The sequence below is a fragment of the Helicoverpa armigera genome, chromosome 16 (assembly GCF_030705265.1).
Source record: "Helicoverpa armigera isolate CAAS_96S chromosome 16, ASM3070526v1, whole genome shotgun sequence".
Taxonomy (NCBI): Eukaryota; Metazoa; Arthropoda; class Insecta; order Lepidoptera; family Noctuidae; genus Helicoverpa; species Helicoverpa armigera.
In genome coordinates this window covers 10,348,844-10,372,579 of record NC_087135.1, presented here as the reverse complement: position 1 = coordinate 10,372,579, position 23,736 = coordinate 10,348,844, and the positions used below count along the sequence as shown (strand labels likewise).

General features: G+C 35.9%; 1 protein-coding gene across 4 annotated transcripts in view; it reads left to right on the top strand.

The window, feature by feature from the left end:
• Positions 1-22,948, top strand: part of Sdt (stardust) — a 159,530-nt gene extending 136,582 nt beyond the window's left edge. For 3 of the 4 annotated variants that reach the window (XM_064038587.1, XM_064038589.1, XM_064038590.1), the window contains 12 exons: positions 9,084-9,276; positions 13,890-14,113; positions 14,524-14,694; positions 15,909-16,026; positions 16,253-16,350; positions 16,683-16,887; positions 17,464-17,596; positions 17,922-18,085; positions 18,474-18,656; positions 18,868-18,999; positions 19,216-19,397; positions 19,641-22,948. In XM_064038587.1, the coding sequence (XP_063894657.1) occupies positions 9,084-9,276; positions 13,890-14,113; positions 14,524-14,694; positions 15,909-16,026; positions 16,253-16,350; positions 16,683-16,887; positions 17,464-17,596; positions 17,922-18,085; positions 18,474-18,656; positions 18,868-18,999; positions 19,216-19,397; positions 19,641-19,823 (1,986 nt within the window). In that variant the 3' untranslated portion in view covers positions 19,824-22,948. The remainder of the gene's footprint in view (positions 1-9,083; positions 9,277-13,889; positions 14,114-14,523; positions 14,695-15,908; positions 16,027-16,252; positions 16,351-16,682; positions 16,888-17,463; positions 17,597-17,921; positions 18,086-18,473; positions 18,657-18,867; positions 19,000-19,215; positions 19,398-19,640) is intronic. The other variant, XM_064038588.1, reaches the window with a different exon arrangement.
• The last annotated feature ends 788 nt before the right edge of the window (positions 22,949-23,736 follow it).

Below are 23,736 nucleotides of genomic sequence, written 5' to 3'. Positions count from 1 at the left end.
CATTATTTAAATATTTTTTCACGAGAACTGTATTATATGATCAGGCTTCAACAGCCCTTGTAATATGAACGATTTCCTTACATACTAATATTGACATAAACCTCGGTATTTGAGGAAAATCCTATATTTATCCAGCAACATTTTCGTGTAACAACGTTCAAGGGCAAATTGTAAGGTTGCTTGCGGTTACCAACGAGGTTGCTTAATATTAAGGTTAAGATAAGAATTAAAAGTGTATTGTACTGGAAATGAAATAGTTTTTTCGATGGTAACATTTTATTTTAATTTTGATCAAAATTGAAAACGCCATCATTTTAGGTACTTGTTCAAATTGCTTTTTACTAGCATCAGACATGCTCAAAGTCATTTTATTTCATTTAGGCATTTACAAACACTTATGAACTTCAGAAATATTGATACGTTTGGTTCTAGTTTGATTTGCATGCATGTCCTGTCAAATATGTTGCTAATAACGTCCCATGTAGATGTTGGATATTATTTTAAGTCCATGCACTTATAGTCTCAATTACATATAAACGCTACAATTTACTGGCTCTAGCGTAATATACATAATTCATGACCACTACTTACCTACATGAATTCATTACTGTCGGCCTTCACTTCAGTGTTTGAGTTTAAGAACTAATAATTTCAATCGCTTTTTAGGTAAGTAATCAATATCTACTCATTTTTTGCATCTTACTCTAAGTATTTACTCAGGTATGTACATAGGAAGTTAGGCTCTTCTGCTAATTTAATATTAAGTCAGGCTACAATAAAAACCACATTTCTTCGATGAATACTCAATAATTTAATATTCCATTTATTTAATAACCTAGTTAAAATCATACGATATGACTTCTGACAAAATATAAGTACCAATATAACTTTAACACACCAATCAAGCAAGCATCAAATAGGTATATGAGACTGCTATCAGAAAGTGGATATAAACGATCAAAGAATCGAATTGACGATATTCCACATACATACAGACATAAGAAAACGACTATTTTATCATTTCGACAGACTTATTACATTCGAAAGATTTCCCTAAGGGCCATTTGCTTTCAACTCCCTAATAGTACTACAGCTTCGTATGACACGTTACTTTTCGTATTTTATTTCTTAAGTTATTTCCTCCATTTCTCAAGGTTCGGTGACATAGTAAGAAAGGCGAAGTAAACTCAAATAAATCCATTTAATTGTAGGGTAACTGTGTGTAACTATAATATCAAATCAAGACGACCAACACCTTAGTCTGCCCGTGACCGTGCGATGCTGTAAAGGATCCGAAATGTTGGGATTAAATAATATTAATATAACCGCGGTAAATCCGTAAAAGTAGTTTTATTTAAATGTCTAATATTCGCGTAAGTGTTCGAAATCAAATAAATCCGTTAAATTAAGTTAGTTTTCAATCAACGATTGGCAAACAACACTGATTTCTTGGTAGTATTTTTCTTTCGTTATTGGACAAGTAAGTAAATGGCAAGTTACAATACAAAAATTGAGATCGACTTTTAATATAATTTTCTGTAGTTTAGAAATCAAACAAAAACAAGAAATAAATCGTAGAGCCAATTATTTCTATTTAAAAATACCGCCTCAAGCATTCACAAGTACAATCTGAGAACAAACCTTCAATTAATATTAATGCTTACAAATCTATAAGAGAGAAGAAAATATAGATTTATTCCCAAGAAAACTATAATCAGTACCACCAATTATTACATGAAAAGCTTCAGATTACAGCTTTAAACGATTTCCTAGAAAATCACCAGTTTTCGGAATATCTTTCGATGGAATCTTCACGTTGTATTCTGTAACTATACTTACAGGAAAATAAGTTGTGTATTTCTTTAATCAATACATAATTTGGATAACTATATTGCCTGAATGTTTTTTGGTCATATTTTCAGAACTGTAGATAATGCTATAGTTTTAATAAGGCTTTATAAAACTTATCCGTAGTAGATATTAATAGATAACTCATCATGAAGACAAAAAACAACTTATTTTCTCAGGGTTTTTCACAGATTAACTTTTCGAACGTAGGGGCGTAACTGTATTTGGACCGATACGTTTACATTTACAGTAAATTAATGTACTATTTGTACATTAAACCTAGCTATGCAAACAGGGTGTGTTTGCTTGGACTAGTATAGCGGGATAGTGCGAGAGCTAGTCAAGCAGTGACTGGATGAAAGTATACGTGATCGCCTAAGTTGGGGCCATAAGAACAGCGTGCAAATTGAATATACTTTTAGGTCACATCAAAACATACAGATCTTGAACTTTTTTACCTGATTTTTTATTGATAGTAAGATCTGTATAATATTGGAATCGAAGCAAAAATGTATTATGCATGTTTTTTAGGAACATTACGATTTGATTGATCACCTGATCACTGCTCGACTGCCTCTTATAGTTCTCATAAAATATTTAATTTATTAATTTATTTTTAAAAGGGAAGAATATAAGTCCTATTCCCATTTTTATGTAGAAGCGTGAACAACAAGCTTGTTTGCATGTAATTCGATTTGGAACAATGTGGGACAACAAGTAGGTGTCGCTGCAACATTCTATTTAAAGTTGCATAATTTAATAGAAACAAAGGGAAACTGTGAGGCTTCACGTTTTAATCTCATTGTAGGAACATTGTGGATGATTGGTTGCGTTCAGTAGGGGGAAAAGTTTATTATAGGTACTTTATTTTATAACCTTGACAATGAAAATGAAAGTGACGAGTTAAATTACTGTTAATTTTTAAGAAAAGAATAATAAATAATTAGACTTGTAGCATAAGAAACACTAACTTTTTTGAAGTTGGTTATAATTATAAAGTGACCTTAATTTTCTTTAAAGTGGTGAATGTTAAAATTACTATTTTACACATTTACGTACAAACAAAACACCTACGATATTATCAAAAAATATCCGTAAGGCCATCTCCGTTTTCGGAGCCCCAATCCAAAGCTGAACCTAACGTAGGAACAGCTCAATTGCGTAAAACGTTTCTCACGTAATGCCATGTAACTCGTACACTAGTGCGCCAGTACTCGCCGCCAGTACTCGCCTCCAGTAGAGCGTGGGCACTTACCCCCCACCACTGGCACGGCGTAATAATACCACGTGGGTAAATAGTTACACCACTGTGATTGATGAACGTGAAATAAATGACGAGCCAATTTTGGAATTTCTAAATATAGGCAGATAAATGTCACTTGATGAGAGTGAAATTGGATATCTTCTTGAGATTCATTTATATTTTCATAAGGAAACTCGTCACTTTCGTCATGTATGACAGAATCATCTGGAAAACTCATAGGTACGTTCGTCGTTTCTCTCATTCACCATCTTGACGAAAAAAGTATTACGAACGGACAGTTTCATTTTGCCAATATTGAATATGAAGAAGCGTTACATTTACATCAAGACTGCATTTCCGTTCCGCCATCATCGGACATCGTTGCAAATTGAAATTTCTTTCGATACATATTTGTACTTATTTGCTATATTTTTTATAATGTTACTTGTGACATGACTGCAGATAGAAGAAGTATGGAAGGAGAAAAAATGTTACTCCAAAAAATTTTGGGATAAGGGCAGGAGGATGATGGCAATTAGCTTTTTCAGACTACGACGTTTACATAACACTAAGATAAATAAATTTCCTTTACATTTATGCTCATTATGGATTCAAGATTGGTTGCATCAGACCATCTGCACCTACACGAAACAAAACAAACTATTCATCACACAAGATTTGCATACAATTTCAAAGATAAACGACACTAACGTAAAATTCTGACTACAATACAATACAAGGCAAAAGAAGACATGTGTATCGAATATTTTATCATATTTACATCTAAAAATGTACTTACATTGACAGGTAATAATGTCACGATAATATAATAAGTAAGCGAGTTACAAATAAAAATTCATGTCACTCCCGTATTTCGTAAAAGGGAGATGTGTTATGCCCACACATCTTGGCATTTATGTGGGGATCTTCATCAATGTTATGTTTTATTACGAGTATATACTCATTTTTGTGGTTGCCTAGTAGTTAAAGCACCTGCCTCTCAACTATGAGTGTGAAGGTTTAGTTCCAGGTCAGGCTTATACCAATGTTACTCTTATAAGTCAATAGTTCGTGTCTCTTGGATACCAGTGTCTAAGTAGTCTAATCCTGAAAACATGAAAATGATTTAATGATTTGAGATATGATTTTAATATGATTAAAAGCAAATCTTTTTTATCATTTTCCTTGAATGCACAAGGCTTACTTACCTTATTTCCCTGTTCATCCAAACACGTATCCTCTATTAGGCTGTTCATAGAATCGATATGGTTCCACGGATCAAGTGGTAGACCACAGCCTCTGATTACTGCGTTGTATTCCGAATTTGTGCTTCATTGGGCAGAATATTACGCGAATTTCCTATCATGGGCTCATGAAATAATATGAATTAAGGCTGTAGTGTTCATTAAATTCATAAATAATATTGAAGAACATGAATAAAATGGCAAATCAAGCCATGAAAAGGCAAATCAGAACAATTTTCACAAAACTGCATGAAATTGACTAACTGGTCTTTTTAAAACTCCAAACTTAATACACGAAACTAACTACGATAATCAAAACGAAGTACTACACCTGTTTTGCTTCCGAAAGCAGAAATAACAAAATTGTACCAATTGCTCATAAAAGTATTCATAGTAGCTGTTACTAAGCTCGTACAAAGAGCTTTTACTGTCGCAAAGGAAAGACAGAAGCACTACTACGAAGAATACAAAATAAGGTGCAAAGGAAATATGGGAGTGTCTTCTTATCCCTTTATTTATTCGTGTATTTGTGTGACCAAGACGTATGGCCAAACGTCATGATATATGCCCTTTCCTTATTAACTTAATTTAGTTATGCTTGAGGCCATATTCCTCAAACGTGTCCCCTAATGTCATTACTTATGTATTTCATCTCATCTTGAAGGAGGACCAAAACTTCACTTATGCAAAAAAGGACCAAATATGAAAATTGGTCCTTATATACTACCGGTCCTTCTTCAAATTCTCTCGTAATATTACTTAGTGACGTCATACCGGGCTCCGTAAGAACCGTAAAAACATCGTGATGTCCGGGCCGTTTGGCGCGAAATGCGACAGATATTCGGAACCGGCCCGAATACGACGCAGCGTCGTGGAAATAGAAGTAATGGCTTCTTGTGACGTCGACAGCCTGGATATTTGGAGATGGCTCATATAATATATGGGAAAAAGTAGCTACATACCTAAGATATTGGATCAAAAACCTCAAATTCAAACAAAATTACCAGATTAGAAACTTTGATCATTCGAATCCTCACCTATAAAATTAATGTGGGTCCACAGTTATCCCAAACTGGTTTTATAGAAATCTGGTTTTTGAACATTCACATTATAGCCCATGATAGCCTACCGTCTATCTCATTTAAGAAATTATAGCGTTAACATCACCTTCACTGTCGTCACTAGAAATCATAGCGTAGTTTATATATCCATTCTTAAATATTTACGATTTCCCATTAAAAACACTGAATCCATATCATGAAAGATAATATTGATTGATGAAATCGCTCCATTCATCTTGATCCTTGTAAGTGATGACCATAAGCAGCCATTACAGTTTGTCATCGATAAATCTCGTTGACACTTGGGGACTTTCTCTCTTGCTCAATCCTGCGAATGAAGATAATATATCAGCCGTGAAACGTGATGAAAAGGGTTTCCTGCTTGTACTGTTGGTGGATTATAAAGTTGAAATTTAAATTGATACTCGCCGCTTTGAAATTTCAGCAGTTAAAAGACATTAAAACATACACATAAGCACTGTTTTAAAGAATTCTGCTAAAGTACAGCCATAATCGAATTGCTGAACATAACTGCAGCTTCGCTAATAGACATAATATTCAAACGGAATGGAAGTTTCCATTTTGTGATTAAAACTTTGAGTTTGTGATTCGGACAGTTCGCAAATTAGACAGAATATATTTGGATGTTTTATTGCGAGCTGGTGAAGATGGTTTATATACCAACAAGATATATTTATAATAAAAGCCATATATAGACATAAAGCATACAAGTAGATATAGACGTAGGTAACGTAGGTATAGAATATACATAAGTATAAACAGTGTGGTATAGATTTTGTTCATATTAAAGGAAATTTGTTACCATATTTTGTTGCTGCGCCCTTACAGGGTGATGTGTATCCTTATAAGGAACTATATAACTGTAACAGTATATGTACATCAAGCAATAAATAAATAAATACTATACAAGAGGAAATCAAAGCTATGATTAGAAAAGTTATGCAATCCCAAATCAGGAGCAGATTGAAAGACGGAAATAACTTCGGCAAAAAAACACCAAACATCCTAAGTAGGTACGGATGTATTTTCCGAAATTGAGTGAGTTCGCCAACGAAATGATTTGATGTCCGTAACTCAATGTTTGACAAGCACGGAATGTGTTTTTTATTAAATTTCCAACAAATTTTGTGGCAAAATGGGGCCTTTGCCTTGCCTGGTGCTGCCAGTTCGATAAATAAGTTGACCCCGCGCTTAGATTATCTGGGATAACTTTGCAATATATTGCTAAAGATTTCTCGTGGAAGAATTTGAGCTTTTCCAAATTCTGTCTTATTAGAGTACCCACATGACGATATTCTATTTAAGATATCGTGGTTACCATTCTTACTCATTCACTAACTGACTTTTCTGGATCCCAATCTTGGATCAATACCTTCGGTACACAAAATTCATTGCTCTCATTCATCTCTTTTTATAGCTGAACTGGTAAAAACTAGTTTAGATTTCACAGAGTTAATATCAAAATCAGTATCTCAAATCTGACCCCATAACACGCGGATCTGTTTGTCCAGCTATCTGGCTATCAGTGCCGATGACGTCACGTGCGCACGGCATACATAATTCAGCCACTATTGTATGTTAAACAATATGGCGGACACCAAATGCTCCCATATCGGTTAGTTTCTATGTCATGGTCTGTGAATTTTGATTTTTTTTCGTATTGTCCGCAACAAAACAGTCTAAATTTTCTCTTGCTGTACCTTCCTACGAAGCTTCGTATATATTTATACGTAAATAAGCAGGAGTGATAAAACTCGCCCACATTACGTCATGTTCCCATTAATTGACAATAAATTATGTATACGTTAAGTAAATTTAAATATGTAGTACTTAAGGCGGAAGCAATGTTTTCCACTCTGTATATTCATTTTCCGTTCGTATGTTTTAATTGATAAGATTATCATCTTGAGCAGGATTAGCACTTAAAGCTACGTTGTATTTATGACGTCATTTATTTCCATTTTCAACAACCAAAGCTGTATTAAAATTGCTGGATTTTAAACTTCTTAATTCCAAAACATCCATGGTCACCCGTTTACGAAGTTCAGCAATTTGGCTAGGATTGTGTAACTATCTCACATAGACGAACTTGCCCTAAATTGAAGGGAATAGTTTCTTAAAGTTTAGTTGATGTTGCAGTCTAGAGGGACGAGTAAATGTGCAATGCAGTGTAAAGGAATTCGGCCCGCTGGCCTGGAATTGGGAGCAAGTGTACGACAGATGGTTTGGACCGCCATTTTCGGCTGTTTAGGCAGACCTGAAATCAGTCGCTTGGAATAATAAGCGTTCTTTTGTTTTGGAATACTGTTAATCCTTTCAAAGGATGCTCATGTGGGTTCATTCTTTTGAAATGTTAAATGCAGTTACACTTAACCAACAAATTAGTTTTAGTGTGCCTTTTTTCAGAAAGAACTCTAACGTCTAACAATATGGAAAAATACATCACCATCTTTATTTAAAACCAAACATATACAACAAATAACTTCAACAACTTATAGAATACGAATATATTAACATACATAACAAACAAGTAAACGTTACATAACAGTACATAAGCTGCACATACTCAGTCAAGGCGCATGTTTTGTGCCTGACCTTATGTGGTCGCTACAGGACTAGAATCTGATGTACGCCCGTCATTTAGTACCGACACATTGATCGATGTTCATTGGCTACTAACTCTTGTTTGTAAGGTTTATCCAGCTATTCGAGTATCCCGGGAAACTGACTCTAACATATTTGTGGCTTCCAGGGTAGCTGGTGTCAACAAGACATGAAATAGAGCGATAGCCTTTTAACTATTTGGCACCACGACAAAGTTTGCACCGAATAAAATGTTCGTACCTATTAGTGGTGGTGTCAAAAATGATTGAGTGTGCCACTGGGTGCGAAAATGCTGACTGGAAATGAAATTTTTACTTCACATTTTTATACTTTTGGGACGAGATGTCCTTCTAACATAACCGTGGACTTAAAAAAAACCTTACATGGACCTTTTCCTAAAGATATATAAGAAAGAACGATTTTCTTGATGCAAGAAACATTGCCTATCTACATCATATAAATACTCTTTAAGGAAATAAAGCCGTTTAAATTCACAGCCCTATTAAAGAAAGAGAAAGTTATTGACTAGAGTCATGCAGGCATTAGCCATGGTGTTACCGTGGGAGCGGGTCACACGACAGCCGGTGACCATGCGAACTATCGACATTGCAATACCGCTTGGGAACTGAGATTTAGTGCTATGCTGTGAACTAATACATTGGTACGTGTTGACATTGCTAATGGTTGTGAACTGGATGTTTCCGGTGGTTCTGTTTGACATTTTGTCCTATATAGTTTTAAGGTTTGGGGTATTCTTGTCAATAACTGTGTGTAGAACTTAGGTGCCAACTAGTGATTCAATTATGGGTCTCGTTATCGTTTCCGCTACAAATCTTAATTATCATGGATTAAATCCTTAATTCTCTTACCAAAAACTTGTAAACTATTTGACCATGTAAGTTAAATTGGCGGATATTCTCGAGCTTGGAGATCGGTCAGCTGCGCAGGACAGATTATGTAGTGCACACGCATTTTCGCGTACACTCTATTCCAAAAGACGGTTATTACAAACGTAAACCTACCTTATTTCTACATCCACTAACCGTCAATCTTCCTCCACAGGAACAACTCCGCCAACGCAAAGAGGCTGAAGAGAGGATCGCAGCGCAGAACGAGTTCCTCCGCACTTCGCTCCGAGGGTCCCACAAGCTTCAAGCCTTGGAGTCCAACCCCCCCTCGTCGGGCACTGCTTTCGTCAACGATGCGTATGAAGACGATGTTAGTGATGACTCCACGCAGCTTTATGCTGTCGTCGGTGAGTTTAATTTAGGAGTTAATTTTTTTGTTTCGCTGATACTTGGGTAAAGGATTCTGGCGCTGAAATCTTCAAACATAACTTAACTTTAAGTGTGACAATTATAGAGAATGATATGAATATATTGTAGTGGCACTTAAAATTTAGTCCAGTATTTGAGACTCAGTCATGACTGTTGAAATCTTAGTGATGAGATCTGCTTAGGTCTTGCATAAATACAATTACTGATAATGACAGTAACATCGCAATATCGATGCAACTTGATATAAAAAATGCAGCTTAATGAGAAGGTTTCCAAAATGTTAGTTGGGTCAGTTGGTGAATATTCTGGCTACTAGCTAAGAAGATTTTTGAATAACGTTTTAACTCAGCAAGCTGCCGATTCATGTAAGCCATTGCCTCATTGACATATGTACTTTAAAGAGATCATCTTGGCAGCTGTTTCTGCCATACATCTGTCGTATCCAAATCGAAAGCCATTAAAATTACGTTCCTAGTATCCAAAAGATATTCCAGAAAGTTCCATCCAATCTAATTTTCTGATCACGTCCAATGGCGGTAATTTTTCCCGCGGATAAGCCAAATTTCAAGTGAAGCAAATAAGTCGGTGACGCTTGAAATTGCTTTGCATGAAATGTATTAGATTTTTAAAATGGTGTGAAATCTAAGAATCCTTTTGGCTCTTATCCTTCCTTAATTTACCAGTTAAAGTTAGCTAGGTAACTCTCAAACATTATTCTATCGGAGTAACACTAACATAAAAATAAATACTTAAAGTGAAGTAGGTATCATTTAAGTGTTTCGACGCAAGTTCTTTGTGTTTCCACTGAAGTGCTGATGGATCCAAATTATTCGTAGAATATTTAGAAGCAAAGATTTCCATGATTACAAGATCGTTTTGATGTATAGCTTTAAAAATCCTAATTATTTTCAAAGAAAACTGTTTACTTATACATTACAAATATCATCTTCCTTCGTACCAAGAAATGCTGGTTCATCGTCACCAGAAAAGCCAATTTTGCATAACGTCCCATAATATACCTTTCCAAGTACACAAAAATAATATTTTCCAAGTACAACATTATTTAATCGTATTTCGACTAAATCCCACAGGATTTTGGTTTTCGTAAGGCAGAATAAGCAAATAATGATATTTTTTATTGGAATTACTTTTACAGGGAATTCCTGTATAATCATAGTCATATCATATCATCATCTTTAATAAGAACACGTAATTTTTATTCATAATTGCTTTCGGTACCGAACGATAGTATTTCAGAATTTTGCTACACGTTACAAAAATATAAAGCAATTTGTTTTTATTATTGTTGAATCCAGTGAAAAACATGCAGGCACCGTGTTACTGGTTGTTTGAACAATTTGTTTTGCTACAACACTGTCAGCTAAAAACACACGTTGCATAAGTGGTTAGTTTTGGTCCCAAACTAAAACACAAAACAAACAAAGCTTCAATTTCGTTCAACCTTCATTTGTTATTAGGACCTATTAAATTTTGGATTCCTAGTCCACAGAAAGGGGACACGAACCTAAGAATGAGATTCCAAAATTGATAAAATTAAAAACTGTAACAAAATTATGAGCGAACGAAAACATATTAACGATACGTAATCCCCGAATCAAACCCCAAAAACCTGGCCATATTAAAGAAACCAATTTAAAACCGCTATTAAAATCCTACAACTGTAAACGAACAGGCCCGATACTCGCGCTGGCCCATATTTTTGCCCGCACTAGCGCGAGCTGCCCTCGTTAATTCCACTTCACATGCCAGTAGTTCTATCGTACATTTACTTGCCTACTGGACTAGATGACAGATAAAATTATAACACCCAGCAAAAGTTGCGCCAAGTCCCCTGATGAACTGATAAAGGAATTAAGGAGATTGAGTGTCCAGCCAGGAATTGGGAGTTAGGCACTTTATTTTGGAGAAGAAGGTAATCATGTGTTAAGATGATGTGATGAGGAAACAACCATCTTTGTACAGTCTAATATATAAGGTCCTGGTCGAAGGCTTAGATGTAAAAGTAAATTAAGAAGCTGAATAACTTAAAGATACATGAGAGAACAAGTAAATGCTTCTGAATTTTGAGTTCTTGTATTATTACTAATCGATTCAAAAACGAAGCAAGTAAGCCTTATTGTGTTTGCCTTAGGATGTTTGGCAAGTATGTAAGATTTCATTACAACACCCCACCATTGATTGACCCCACCGGCTTTGAAGTGTGGGTAACGGGTAAACTTGCTTGATATCAAGTGGATAGCGCTCTCATTACTTCAGTATTTGCAAAGTTTTCGAGTTTAGCAGATTACGTTTAGAGGTTGTGGTTGTATATGATACTATCGGGGTAAGGATTAAGGGATCCTTAAGCACTGAAGTGGGGTATAGTTATTGACTTCGATGAGTGTGGAGTACCTGTTGAAGAAAAAGTTAGAACACTATAAGACAAAGTGGCCAAACATATAGAAACAAATGTAGCAAGTTATATCTCAGGAACAATTTTCTGTCACTTATGAAATAGCTTATGTCTTATCCTTTCGGTTATAGGTGTATAAAAAAATACTTTGTTAAAATAGGAACCAAAGTATCAATAACATTTTTGCTGTAAATTCACAAACAAGTGTCACCCAACACCGGGTGAATATCAAAGGATCGTTGGCATTTCCACCCGTATATTGATAACATCTTTATCCAGGATTCTGAAGGTCGAGTGAAGGTCAATTTGAATAATGGATATGGGAAAGGGACTGCTTGATATTCAGCTAACAAACAGTTTCCATAAATAGGATAGGATTAGGACTCAGTCAACAGTCAACGGGAGAAAAGAAAATATGTGTGTATTATAGTTCGGCCGCTCAGAGAATGCGTTTCTGACACATCGCGATTGAACTGACGACGTAACTTTGTAATGGCGTTGCAGTACGATAAAAATATTTTTGCTGGTTGTTTATCGTTTTAACAATTGTTGAGCATTAAAACAACATTATTATATCAATAATAATCAATGAATGTTGTAATTTTGTGCCAAATTGAGTGTCAAATAACTTGGTAAACAATATTTTTCTAAATCTATACTGCGCTATTACAAGGTTATGTCAGCGCTTTATATTTGTAGTGCTGTGCTAAAAATAACAGGCAAGTATCGTAATCTGTTCTGGTTGATGGTTCTTATACAGTTATACTTAAAATATAAAATAATACGTTTTGTTTTTCTTTTTAAGAATTTGAAAATAATGGACTATAGGATAACTTTTATGAAATATAAAAATAAAACTATGATCAAACTGAACGCGCGAAAGAAAGTAGCATTTTTATATTTAGGTTGAAAATGGTAACCCCAAATGGCATCAGGGGCCGTCATTTTGTGACGCTAAATAGTCATTTGTTGTCGTTTCGTGCGCTAAGACTAAGTGCCCTGCCTCATTAGGACGCCAATGGCGACGTCGCCGGCTACGTATCCAAGCAGTTAGTATTGAAATGTATGGAACCTAACTCACTTGGCGACGGTTTGGTAACGTCGCCAAATTGGAGGCGTGGCCACGAGCTACAGTTCCCTATGTGGCTTCTGGCTACCGTGGCAACTTGGCGACGTGGCCACAGTAGCCACTATAATGTACACGGTAAAGCGCACCTCCCTCACACAGTCGCCAATGTGGTCGCCAGTCAGCTTGCAATTTCTTGAGCGACGATGTAAACAATTGACTGTCGAGACGCCATGGCCACTCGACTTGGCGACATTTGGATGCCAGAAGTAGCCAGACCTGTGCCGCTGGCGACATGGCGTCCCAGTGAGGTAGAGCCCTAAAAACCTGATTTTGGAAGATTTTGACCGAGATATCAGACCGAGAGATAATCCCTAATATACACGTAATATACACGTAGGCGAAGATGATGATGAAGACACCACCTCCTCAAGCGAATCGGAGTCTGATTAACATTCTGTACGCACATTCAATTCAATGTACTTACTTTATTGCATAGAAATACAGATTGTAACTTTGTAACAAAGAATAAATAAAACGATTTTATTATATGAATATTACCTTTTTTTGGTTTCCACTTAAATAACTAAAATATAAATTTTAAATGATTCCGCCAATTTAAAACGAAAATAATCTTAAAATAATGCGGCGGTTTATTTTGGGGGAACGGTAACGAACTCAGTGTTATGTTGTGCCCATCACTAGTCCTGACTAACTGATAGGTGTCAGGAACGCATTCTCTGAACGGCCGAACTATAGTAAAAGAAGATTTACATACAGCAAAAATTTTAGGGGTTGTATCAAATAAACCAAATCCCAAAATCCATTTTATCAATTTAGAAGTTGTTGACAGCTCGGAAGCCTTAGTGAAACAGGAAAAGGATAAAGTGAGGGTGTGTGTTTATAATATAAATCCCTTTATAAACTGTCTAATTGAAACGAGACCCTTCAGTTTGTATGAAGATTATCTCTAATGGGATCGTTGAATTAGGATGGGAACATGAAGAAGATAGAACTACTTTTCTCACTGCGACTCATAAGTCTCACGTATGTGAATGTCCATTGGAACCCTTTAGAAAAATGGTACTAAGTAATGTTTCCTCCATTTCCAGACTACCAAGAAGTATGTGCAGCGCTCAGTCGCGTGCAGAAAGCGCTCGGTGCCAGCGGGGAGTCAGCGCTGGCGGCGCGGGTGGCGGGCGCGGCGGGCGCGTTGCTGTGTCCTGCGCTGCGCACGGCGCTGGCCACGAGGTCCGCCGTGCTGACGGCGGTGAGGCACAAGAGGCCAGGGTTAGCACCGCCGCATACGCATCGGGCTACTGATAGGTTGAAAGACGTAAGTTTGGAGTTTGTTTTTGCCTTTAACCAGCAGACATATTAAAGGAATCCTTAGCTTCAAAATTCGGAAACTTCCTCACTTTGAAAGTGCTCCTGTGTTACTATTCAGGCATCATATATCTCTGCTAAAATCTCAGCAAATGAAAAAAATTGAGCCCGCTACATAGAAGGCTACGTCTTATTAGCATTGCCACCATTGTTATACAAAAACCTATTGCCACTGTAAAATTCACTTACTACTGTAACCTTATTTATTTACTTGCTTTAGGACAAGTATCCAAAAGCTCAACCGCAGCTAAAGAACACCATGGCCACATCTGTACATACATTAGTACCAGACTAACAAAATAAAATTAAGTAAATGTTCACTTAAAAAAAAATACTCTCAATATTTTCTTTCTTCCACAGTGCATGGATGTACTAGGAGCGCACACGGCGTCAGGGGGCGAGACGTCGGCGCTTGCTGCGGAGCTGCTGTCGATCCTCGGTGGGCTGGAGCTGGAGAGTCTCATCCAGGCGCACGACCAGGCCGCCGCGTTGCTCGACCCAGCTTGCTTTACTAGGGGCAAGAGGCATAAGGTGAGGGACTTCATGTTGTAACAGAGGATTGGGAGGTAGAAGTACAGACAATAGCTGGGGCAAGAGGCAAAGATGATGAGGAACATAAATGTAGAAGTGTAAGAAAGTAGCTGTTGTGTCACTTGCTTTACTAGAGGCAAGAGGCATAAGGTGAGGATTTTGATGTTCAAAGTAAAAGTCAAAATAAATATTTAAAATCGACCTATAAAAGCTCTTTCGAAACGTCAAACCAGTTGCACGGGTCCAAAAAGTTGTTCTCCGGCAAGAAACTCCATGGACACTCTTTTTAAAAGAAAGTAAAAATAATTACAATAGTTTTCTATCTATTCCTGAGATTTTTGTTGTTTTAAAAGAGGATTGAGAAATAGATGAAGAGAAGGTAGTAGCTAATGTGTTACCGATAATAATAGAGTATTTTAAACCAACAAAGAAGATAACACAGCTACATAGTTCAAATGATGGATTTAAATAACTATAGAAGACGATGATGATAACTATAAAGATATAATAAAAATTTCAAGTAGTAACTGTTATAAAAAATTGTTGTGTGGAAAAATTAACAATGGAAGTCTGTTTATTATCTTATTTATTTATTATTGCTTGTGACGCACACTATTGCGCATTTGTAAACGTCTCGCTTTTTCCTTCTTTCTTATTATATTTATTAAATCGATGATTGTGCATAAACATTCAGTCAATATACGAATGAGATTTCACCTGATCTTAAAATAACTTTTTCTTCAAACCACAAAAAAATTGAGAAAACAAACATTCTGAAGAAATAAGGAAATGTTAAATTCATGAACTTATTATATTCGGACATTCCGTAGTGCAGACTAAGTTTGAAGAGTTTCCGTCTGTTGAAATTATAAAAACGTTATGATGGAAGTATCTACTTTCATAGTTCGAGATTGTTTCATTTCCAACATTGCAGTGTAAATGCGGTTATTTGTTTTGTTTGTAGACTTATTGCTGTCTTCAGCTTATTCTAGTTATAGGTGTTGATTCCAGTATAAAAAATGTTGTGGTTTATAAAACTTGCGTCGTGATCGCAGCGTCCCTTGACATCCTTGAGTTATGAAATATGCCTTAAGGCTCTCTTTAGCTTCTATTTGATAACGAGCCTTATTGTGTTGTCTAACATATTAATCAATTCGTGATCATGTTTATATGTTTCTAATAGTTAATAGAATATTTTTTCTGTTTCCTTCCAGACTGGCAATAACTACAATCACAAGGGCGAGAACGACAAGGCACTGACGGCGCACTCACCCGACGACCCCAGCGAACATATTAAAATTATCAAAATCGAGAAGACTAACGAACCACTTGGTAAGACCATCTTCCTTTCCTTGAACCAGCTTGTTTTACGGCTGACTAAAATCACTTGCCAAAAAGGAGGAGGTTCACAATTCATTGGAAACTTTTCTGGACAGCCAGACCTAAAAATCCATCCTACATCCTACCTTGCATGGATTCCCTTCCTTCCTTGAAAGGATTCATGATCATTTGAAGAGTGCTTGTAGAACTGGAATGACATTGTAATTTTATTGTACAGGTGCTACAGTACGAAATGAAGGCGAGGCCGTTATAATCGGCAGGATAGTGAGAGGAGGAGCGGCAGAGAAGTCGGGACTATTACATGAAGGAGATGAGGTGAGCCCTATGAGCAATATTAAAGATTTAACGATGGATTTCGAAAGAAAAAAAAATTAAATATAGCGTAACCTAAAGTCTGAAATTGATTTTCGTACATAAAGATAGGCAGAACAATTTCAAAAGAAAATAACCTTCTACAATTATGCAAAATTTTGGAACTAACTCTTAATTTAACATCAGTAACAATCCAAATCTGCTTCTCTCATTTACCTGCAAAGGACGTTACAAAATTAGTTAATAAAGACTTTATAACTAATTTTGTAAAGCCTTTTGCCAAAGGCTGTACGGATTATAATCTCCATCTTCACTAACTTCTCAATTCCCAACAGCTTCTAGAAGTAAACGGCGTAGCAATGCGCGGCAAGTCAGTGCACGAGGTGTGCCAAGTCCTGGGCGCGCTGTCGGGCACGCTGTGCGTGGTGCTGGCGCCGCGTGCCCCGGCGCGGGCTCCGCCGCCGCACCGCGTGCTGCACGTGCGAGCGCACTTTGATTATGATCCGGAGGATGATGTGTATATCCCTTGTAGGGAGCTTGGTGAGTGTCGACGTTATGGTTCATTATTGTCTGCATCCTGAAAATTATAGTACACTAGCTGGTGCCCGCGACTTCGTCTGCGCAGGTTTAGTATTTCGAACAATATGTTTACAAATTGTAGCCTATGTGTTATTCTGATGTATAAGCTATATTATTATAGTTTCATTAAAATCCATTCAGTAGTTTTTGCGGGAAAGAGTAACAAACATCCATACATCCATACATACACACTTTCGCGTTTATAATATTAGTAGGATTAGCTTTCGCCCGGACAGTGTTAATAAGTAGCCTTTATGTGATTCTGATGTATAAGCTGTATAACTACGAAGTTTCATCAATATTCATATTGGCAGTAATAAGATTTGAGGATACTTTAGTTCACCAATTTTTGTGGATTACTGAACCTACAAATACTGTTATTGTTGTTTTTATAAATATGAAAACACAACTGCATAATGTCGGCTTCTTAAATTTTCTTTTTAATCAGATATACTTTGAACATTTTTATTGAGTCCGATCAATCCTAAAATGAGAAATAATCTTTATAATACTAATTACGATATCTTTGCATTACAGGCATAAGTTTCCAAAAGGGCGATGTCCTCCACGTGATCAGTCGTGAAGATCCTAACTGGTGGCAAGCGTTCCGTGAGGGAGAGGAAGATCAGACCCTCGCTGGACTCATACCAAGCCAGGCATTCCAGCACCAGTAAGTATTTATAATATGACTACAGATATCCTTGACTACAAGCAACTAAAAGTATTACCAGAATACTGAATGTGAAATAAAAACAATCCAAATCCAATAATTCATTTGTTTGAACGCATTTCATTCTTTAAGCTTCTAAATGGCAACCCTGGATGTTAATGTGATTTAAATGAAATCTCGCTGCTTTTATGTATATTTTACAAGGAATTTTGGATACATGAATTTTATGGTCATCAAGATATTTTTGTCCCAGTAGCAAAGAAGTATAATACAATAATCTTATCGGTTCATCATCCACTAATACTACTTCTCCTTCTCTCTCCAGGCGAGAATCAATGAAGCTTACGCTAGCAGGCGAAGTAGCAGCCAGAGACAAGCCTCGCAAAGGAGGCACCTTACTCTGCGCGAAGAAACCGCCGCGGAAGAAGAAGGGGAAGAAGGCCACGAGCGAAGCTGGATACCCCATATACTCTACGTCTGGTGGGGATGGTGAGTTGCTTAACGTTGATTATGTTTAAAAATAAATGAAATAGGTGTAGACTAAGTTTTCTTTAATCATTCATGAATGTAATGACCTCTAGATGCCATAGAACGGTTGAATTATAAATACTTACTCATTAACTCCAAAAACAAAGGCCATCTAGTACCTAGTAAAATTATCATCTAGCTGCCTGCTCCTTTATTAAAAAACAAAAAACATATAGTAGTAGACATAATCTCACCTAGATTTACTCATCAATTCCTGCCTTGTAACAAGTTTTTTTTCTGTAGCCATTTCCCTTTTTCATTTTGCCTGTTAAACTAGTTACCATCTTCACTCTTCCAAAAATTGATTTTACCAAACCGCCCCACAAAAATGCCCTATAAGTGAGATTAGTGAGGTTAAATCTTCCAGAATACGAGCAAGAGGAGATCCTGACGTACGAAGAGGTGGCGCTGTACTACCCGAGGGCGTCTCACAAGCGGCCTATTGTCCTCATAGGCCCTCCCAATATCGGCCGGCACGAGCTCAGGCAGAGGCTAATGGAAGATAGCTCGAGGTTCGCAGCTGCTGTGCCCCGTAAGTACTAAATACTTATAGTCATTTTAACCAGTTTCAAATGGCTCTTAATCCCCTTAATTTGTATGGAGGTTATAATATTGTTACATTCTTTGGGTCCCAATGAAAAAAGTACCTCTGTATTTATAGCTTCCTCTTTATCCACCTGGTAATCGTGGAAGAATTCCCTATTTTCCATATTTCTTTCAATATCTCGCTATCCTCTTTCCAGACACGTCTCGTCCTCGCAAGGACCACGAGGTGCCTGGCCAGGACTACCACTTCATCTCACGCACACAATTCGAGGCTGACATACTCAACAGAAAGTTTGTCGAACACGGAGAGTACGAAAAGGCGTATTACGGTAAGAAACACATTAAACAAATTATCGAAGAAAAAAGTAAATTAAACATAAAATTTCTAGACCTGACTCGGCTGAAAATTATCCGAACATGACTTCAGAATTGCGTCTAATGAAAGATCAAAGAAAGTGGTCAAAACCAGCAAGTTGCAACTCTACTGTAACTCTTTTGAAAGCTTAGAATGTTTATTCTTATTCCTATAAACTTCTACATTACAGGCACATCGTTAGAAGCGATCCGCGAAGTTGTGAACTCAGGGAAGATCTGCGTGCTGAACCTTCATCCTCAGTCGCTGAAGATCCTACGCAACTCTGACCTGAAACCTTACACCGTGTTCGTCGCACCACCCAGCCTGGAGAAACTTAGACAAAAGAAGATCAGAAACGGAGAGGCTTTCAAGGTAAGATTTTATGGAACTAGATCTAGCGTTCAGTTTTCATCAAATACACATGAGAACTTGAAATAGCATATGTATATTGTATAAAACTTGCAATGAACTAAAATCATCACCAGATGACATATGTATGTACTGATTAAAAATAATATTTGCAAAAAGTGTGGCTTCAAAAGCCGAATCGTTTATATAGATGACGTCATGTTATACTCTAAAGTAGCGGTCTAATTCGTTGTTTTTTTATTCCAGGAGGAAGAACTAAAAGAAATAATAGCCACCGCACGCGACATGGAACTGCGATGGGGCCACCTGTTCGACATGATCATCATCAACAACGACACCCAACGTGCCTACCAGCAGCTGCTGAACGAGATCAACAGCCTGGAGCGCGAGCCGCAGTGGGTGCCGGCGCACTGGCTCAAGCACACCTAGCGCCGTCCGCCGCGCGCCGCGCCGCCGCCGCCCGCGCCCCGCCCGCTCGCCCGCCGCCGCCTGCCCGGCCTCACCAAGCTCCAGCGAGTCTTCGACATCGTCACGCAAATGGTTTTACATTTGCTTTTCTACTTCCTCGAGGTTTGCGACAACAGATTCAGAACGAACACAAATATGAGAGTACTCGGTAGCGATAGACAGAGTAGAGAGGATACCTTCTCCGATCGTAAACACGTAGAAAATATAGAATTTAGAAATGTGTTCCCGAAATCTTGTTTAGTTGAAATTGAATATTTAAAAAGCGAGAGCGATGCGAGATCTTTTGCGTTAGGATGACTCGATTGTACGGTTCGAGTCGATTTTTACAGAACGAGTGTATTTAATCGTTTCAAACATCACTTTAGTTTAGTTACGGAATTATTTCATAAAATATTATAAGTGTTACGAGTGAGGTGCGATTTACTTATGAAAATGAGTGTAGAGATGGTGTTATGAAATCAAAACGAGAGAAATAAAATAATACTTATTTATTAGTAAAAGTCGAAAGACCACGAAATTCGTAAGTTTTTATCCGTAATTATTGAATTTCTCATTTTGAAAATAAATATTGGCAATAAACTCACTATCTGATGTTACGATATATAAAGATGTTTTGTGCATAAATATAGTGAATACAATAAAAGATCGACTTTATCAATATAAACCATAGCGAGTTTCTTTTTAAATTTTAACAAATATACTGCCTTATTCGTGGATGTTATGTCATTTTAAACTTCTAAGTAATTGTTTGTTAAAATAAGAAACGAAGCAAGGTTAGTGTTATCTTTGTTTCTCGTTTTAATAATATTTAGAAATAGTTATTATAATAAATGACCCCAAGAGTCAGTCATTAAATCCTTCGGTAGTTTAGACATTTATATATAAATATTTGAAATAATATTTTCAACGTTTTGTCCTGACTGACTCGGCAACGCACGCCCCAAACTTTTGAACCTAAAAGTATGAGTGTATTATGACGCCAATAAAAATAAAATCTAAAATTATCTCTTTGAATAAAGGCATGTTTATAATTATTGCTTGATAATATCATTTATACAAAACAGTGTATTCAATTATGTACTTACATAGAAAGTTTTTACTTGTATTTAAAATTCTACTAAATTGGAAGAATATATAAAAATTGCCAATAAAAAAACTTTTCGGTTAAATTAAATAGGTATTATGAGTTTGTAAACTGCTTTTACGAAATTATTTACATACATTCCAAAGTGATTATAGAATAGTTACATTCGTTTAGTAATACTATTTACTATTTAAAAAAGAATATTATGCAATTGTGAAGACTGTCCAATGCAAATACCCATTATTTTTTCTTTGCTGCCCTGAATATTACTTTAAAAATTTCTTAAAAAATTATAACATCAAAGATGTTTGTGATTAAATGAAATTATTCGCATGTATTGCCGGTCCGAAAAAAATAAATTAAGCATGTTAAAAAATTCTAAGATTGTTAAAGAAATTCTAAAATATTACATACTTACTACCAACAATAATGCAATGGAATTTATAGTTTGCAATGAATAAAATAGATAGTTAATAAATACGATGATAAACAATAAAATAAATCTCTAAATTGCCAAATTTATACGGTACGTAGTAATAAAAAAAATAGGATTTTTTGAAAAATTTCTCCAGTAGTCTTCTTGTGGATTTCTCTATAAAGAAACGACTCGGTGGTAGGACGTTAATAGTTACAATAAAACCAATTAAAATTAACACTGCTATTATAGTGAGTAGAAAAGCAATATTTTATATCCTTATAATCAATTTACCTACTGTACAACGACATATCTGTTTTTTATAGTATACCTATTTCAATTAATATTTTCGGCCAATAAATTATTCTTTTTGGCAAATTTACCCGTTTAACGTATACCTACCTATAGATAAAATAATATTAGAGTGAATATTCGCGAACTGGGGTGTTGATCACGTTAAACAACTACCTTCGTATGGATACCTTACGTGTAACCAGAAAATATTAATAATTTACATCTTCACTCAAGTTATTCTTTTAAATTTTGAATGATTTCCAATACCTCGTATAAAGCCATGTGGCTTATTTCTATATGTCAGAGTAAATGATTTATAAAATTGTGTTCTACTTATAGTAATTTCAAATCAAGTTGTACAAGACAATAATAACATAGGATAATACTCGAAAAAAGTGATTCTACTTACGATACTGTAAATGAACTTGTTAAAAAATAAAATGTGTATGCGCTTACATTTATTTACAGTATCCGTACTATCACTTTGCAGCTACTACACTAGGTACAAAGTTTGGAAGACATGATTTAGACTTATTAGTATTAATATTGTCTGGTTACGAACACAATACTGCGATAAAATTCATTGCAATACAAATTAATGTACGACCACAATATTCTAAATGTCCCGATTAATTAGTTCCGTTAATATTTGTATATCTATGTAGATAGACATGAGCATCCAAATAATTTAGTGCCAAATATATAAGGCCACAATGAACTGTGGATTTAATATTCATTTTTAACATAATCACAATTTTTTAATATGTTACTTTATATGTATGTTGTAGGTATTTCATCATTACCACTTTCATGTTATGTGTACTGATTTTGAGACATTGTGTCATAATATAAAGTTTTTTTGTAAATCAATCGTGAAATTGCATTAGTTGTGTAAGTTATTTCGTATTTGAATAAAATATAAATCAGTTGTAACCTGTCGAGGTGCTAAAACTTGTAAACTATAATTTGTTTCTTTTTCAAATAGAAATATATAATTCTGTGTGTTTTAAGTTATAGTTAAAGTATTATGAGCACCAATAATGTTTGGAGCGTAGGTACTTAGGTATTAAAATTACCATCAGAGAACAATTTTCTTAACATTTTTCGTGCTCATAATACGAAATTGTGGATTTGTCGAACTTCACAGTATTGATATTATCTTATTTATAAATAGCCATGTATATAATTTATTAACAACTGAGGAAATGATAAAGATATAAATAAATAACATGTTAATAGTGAACAATTTATTGTAAATAATAGAATACCTATTAAATTTAATATCAGATATAATGTTTGTTTTATTTTACTTTCAACCTACAAATAACAACTTTACTGGATACTATGCAATAATGCAGTATCCCGTAAATTGAGTGTTGCGTGTAAATGTCCTTTATGTATCCTATAAGCTGTAGGCTATCCATTATTATCTAATCATAGTAAGTATTCTTCATATGATAGCGATATAAGATAAGGAAATAGAGTTCCAGAAACCATTGTACTTGGCATTCGTAGATTATACAAAGGCTTTTGATAGTATAAAGCATTCAGCAATATTCTCAGCTATACAAGACCAAGGCATAGAAAAAACGTACATAGACCTCTTGAAAGCCATATACTGCAATAGCACCACCAACATAAAATTAGACACATCAGGCACCAAATTTCTAATACATAAAGGAGTCAAGCAGGGTGATCCGCTCTCAACAAAACTTTTTACCAGCACACTTGAAGAGGTTGTTAAGGAACTGGCCGACCCCTGGATATCGCAGGGTAGGTATCTGAGTCGGCAGTAAAACACTCACTAACCTTCGCTTTGCAGGGGCCCGATTCTCCTAATTTTACTTAAGCGACATACGATTCACATTCGATTGCGATCCAATCACGAATCGATTACGATTGAAGCGCATGTGGCATTCCGCTATTTTTTCTTTGAAATAAACGTTTTTATCCTTTTCTGTCATTCAATAATGAATCATTTTGTCTGCAAATGATTTACGATTGCAAAATGATTGTACAGCAAACTACCGTATAGACCAAAATCACCAAAATAGCAGACCAATCGTACACTAATCAAATGT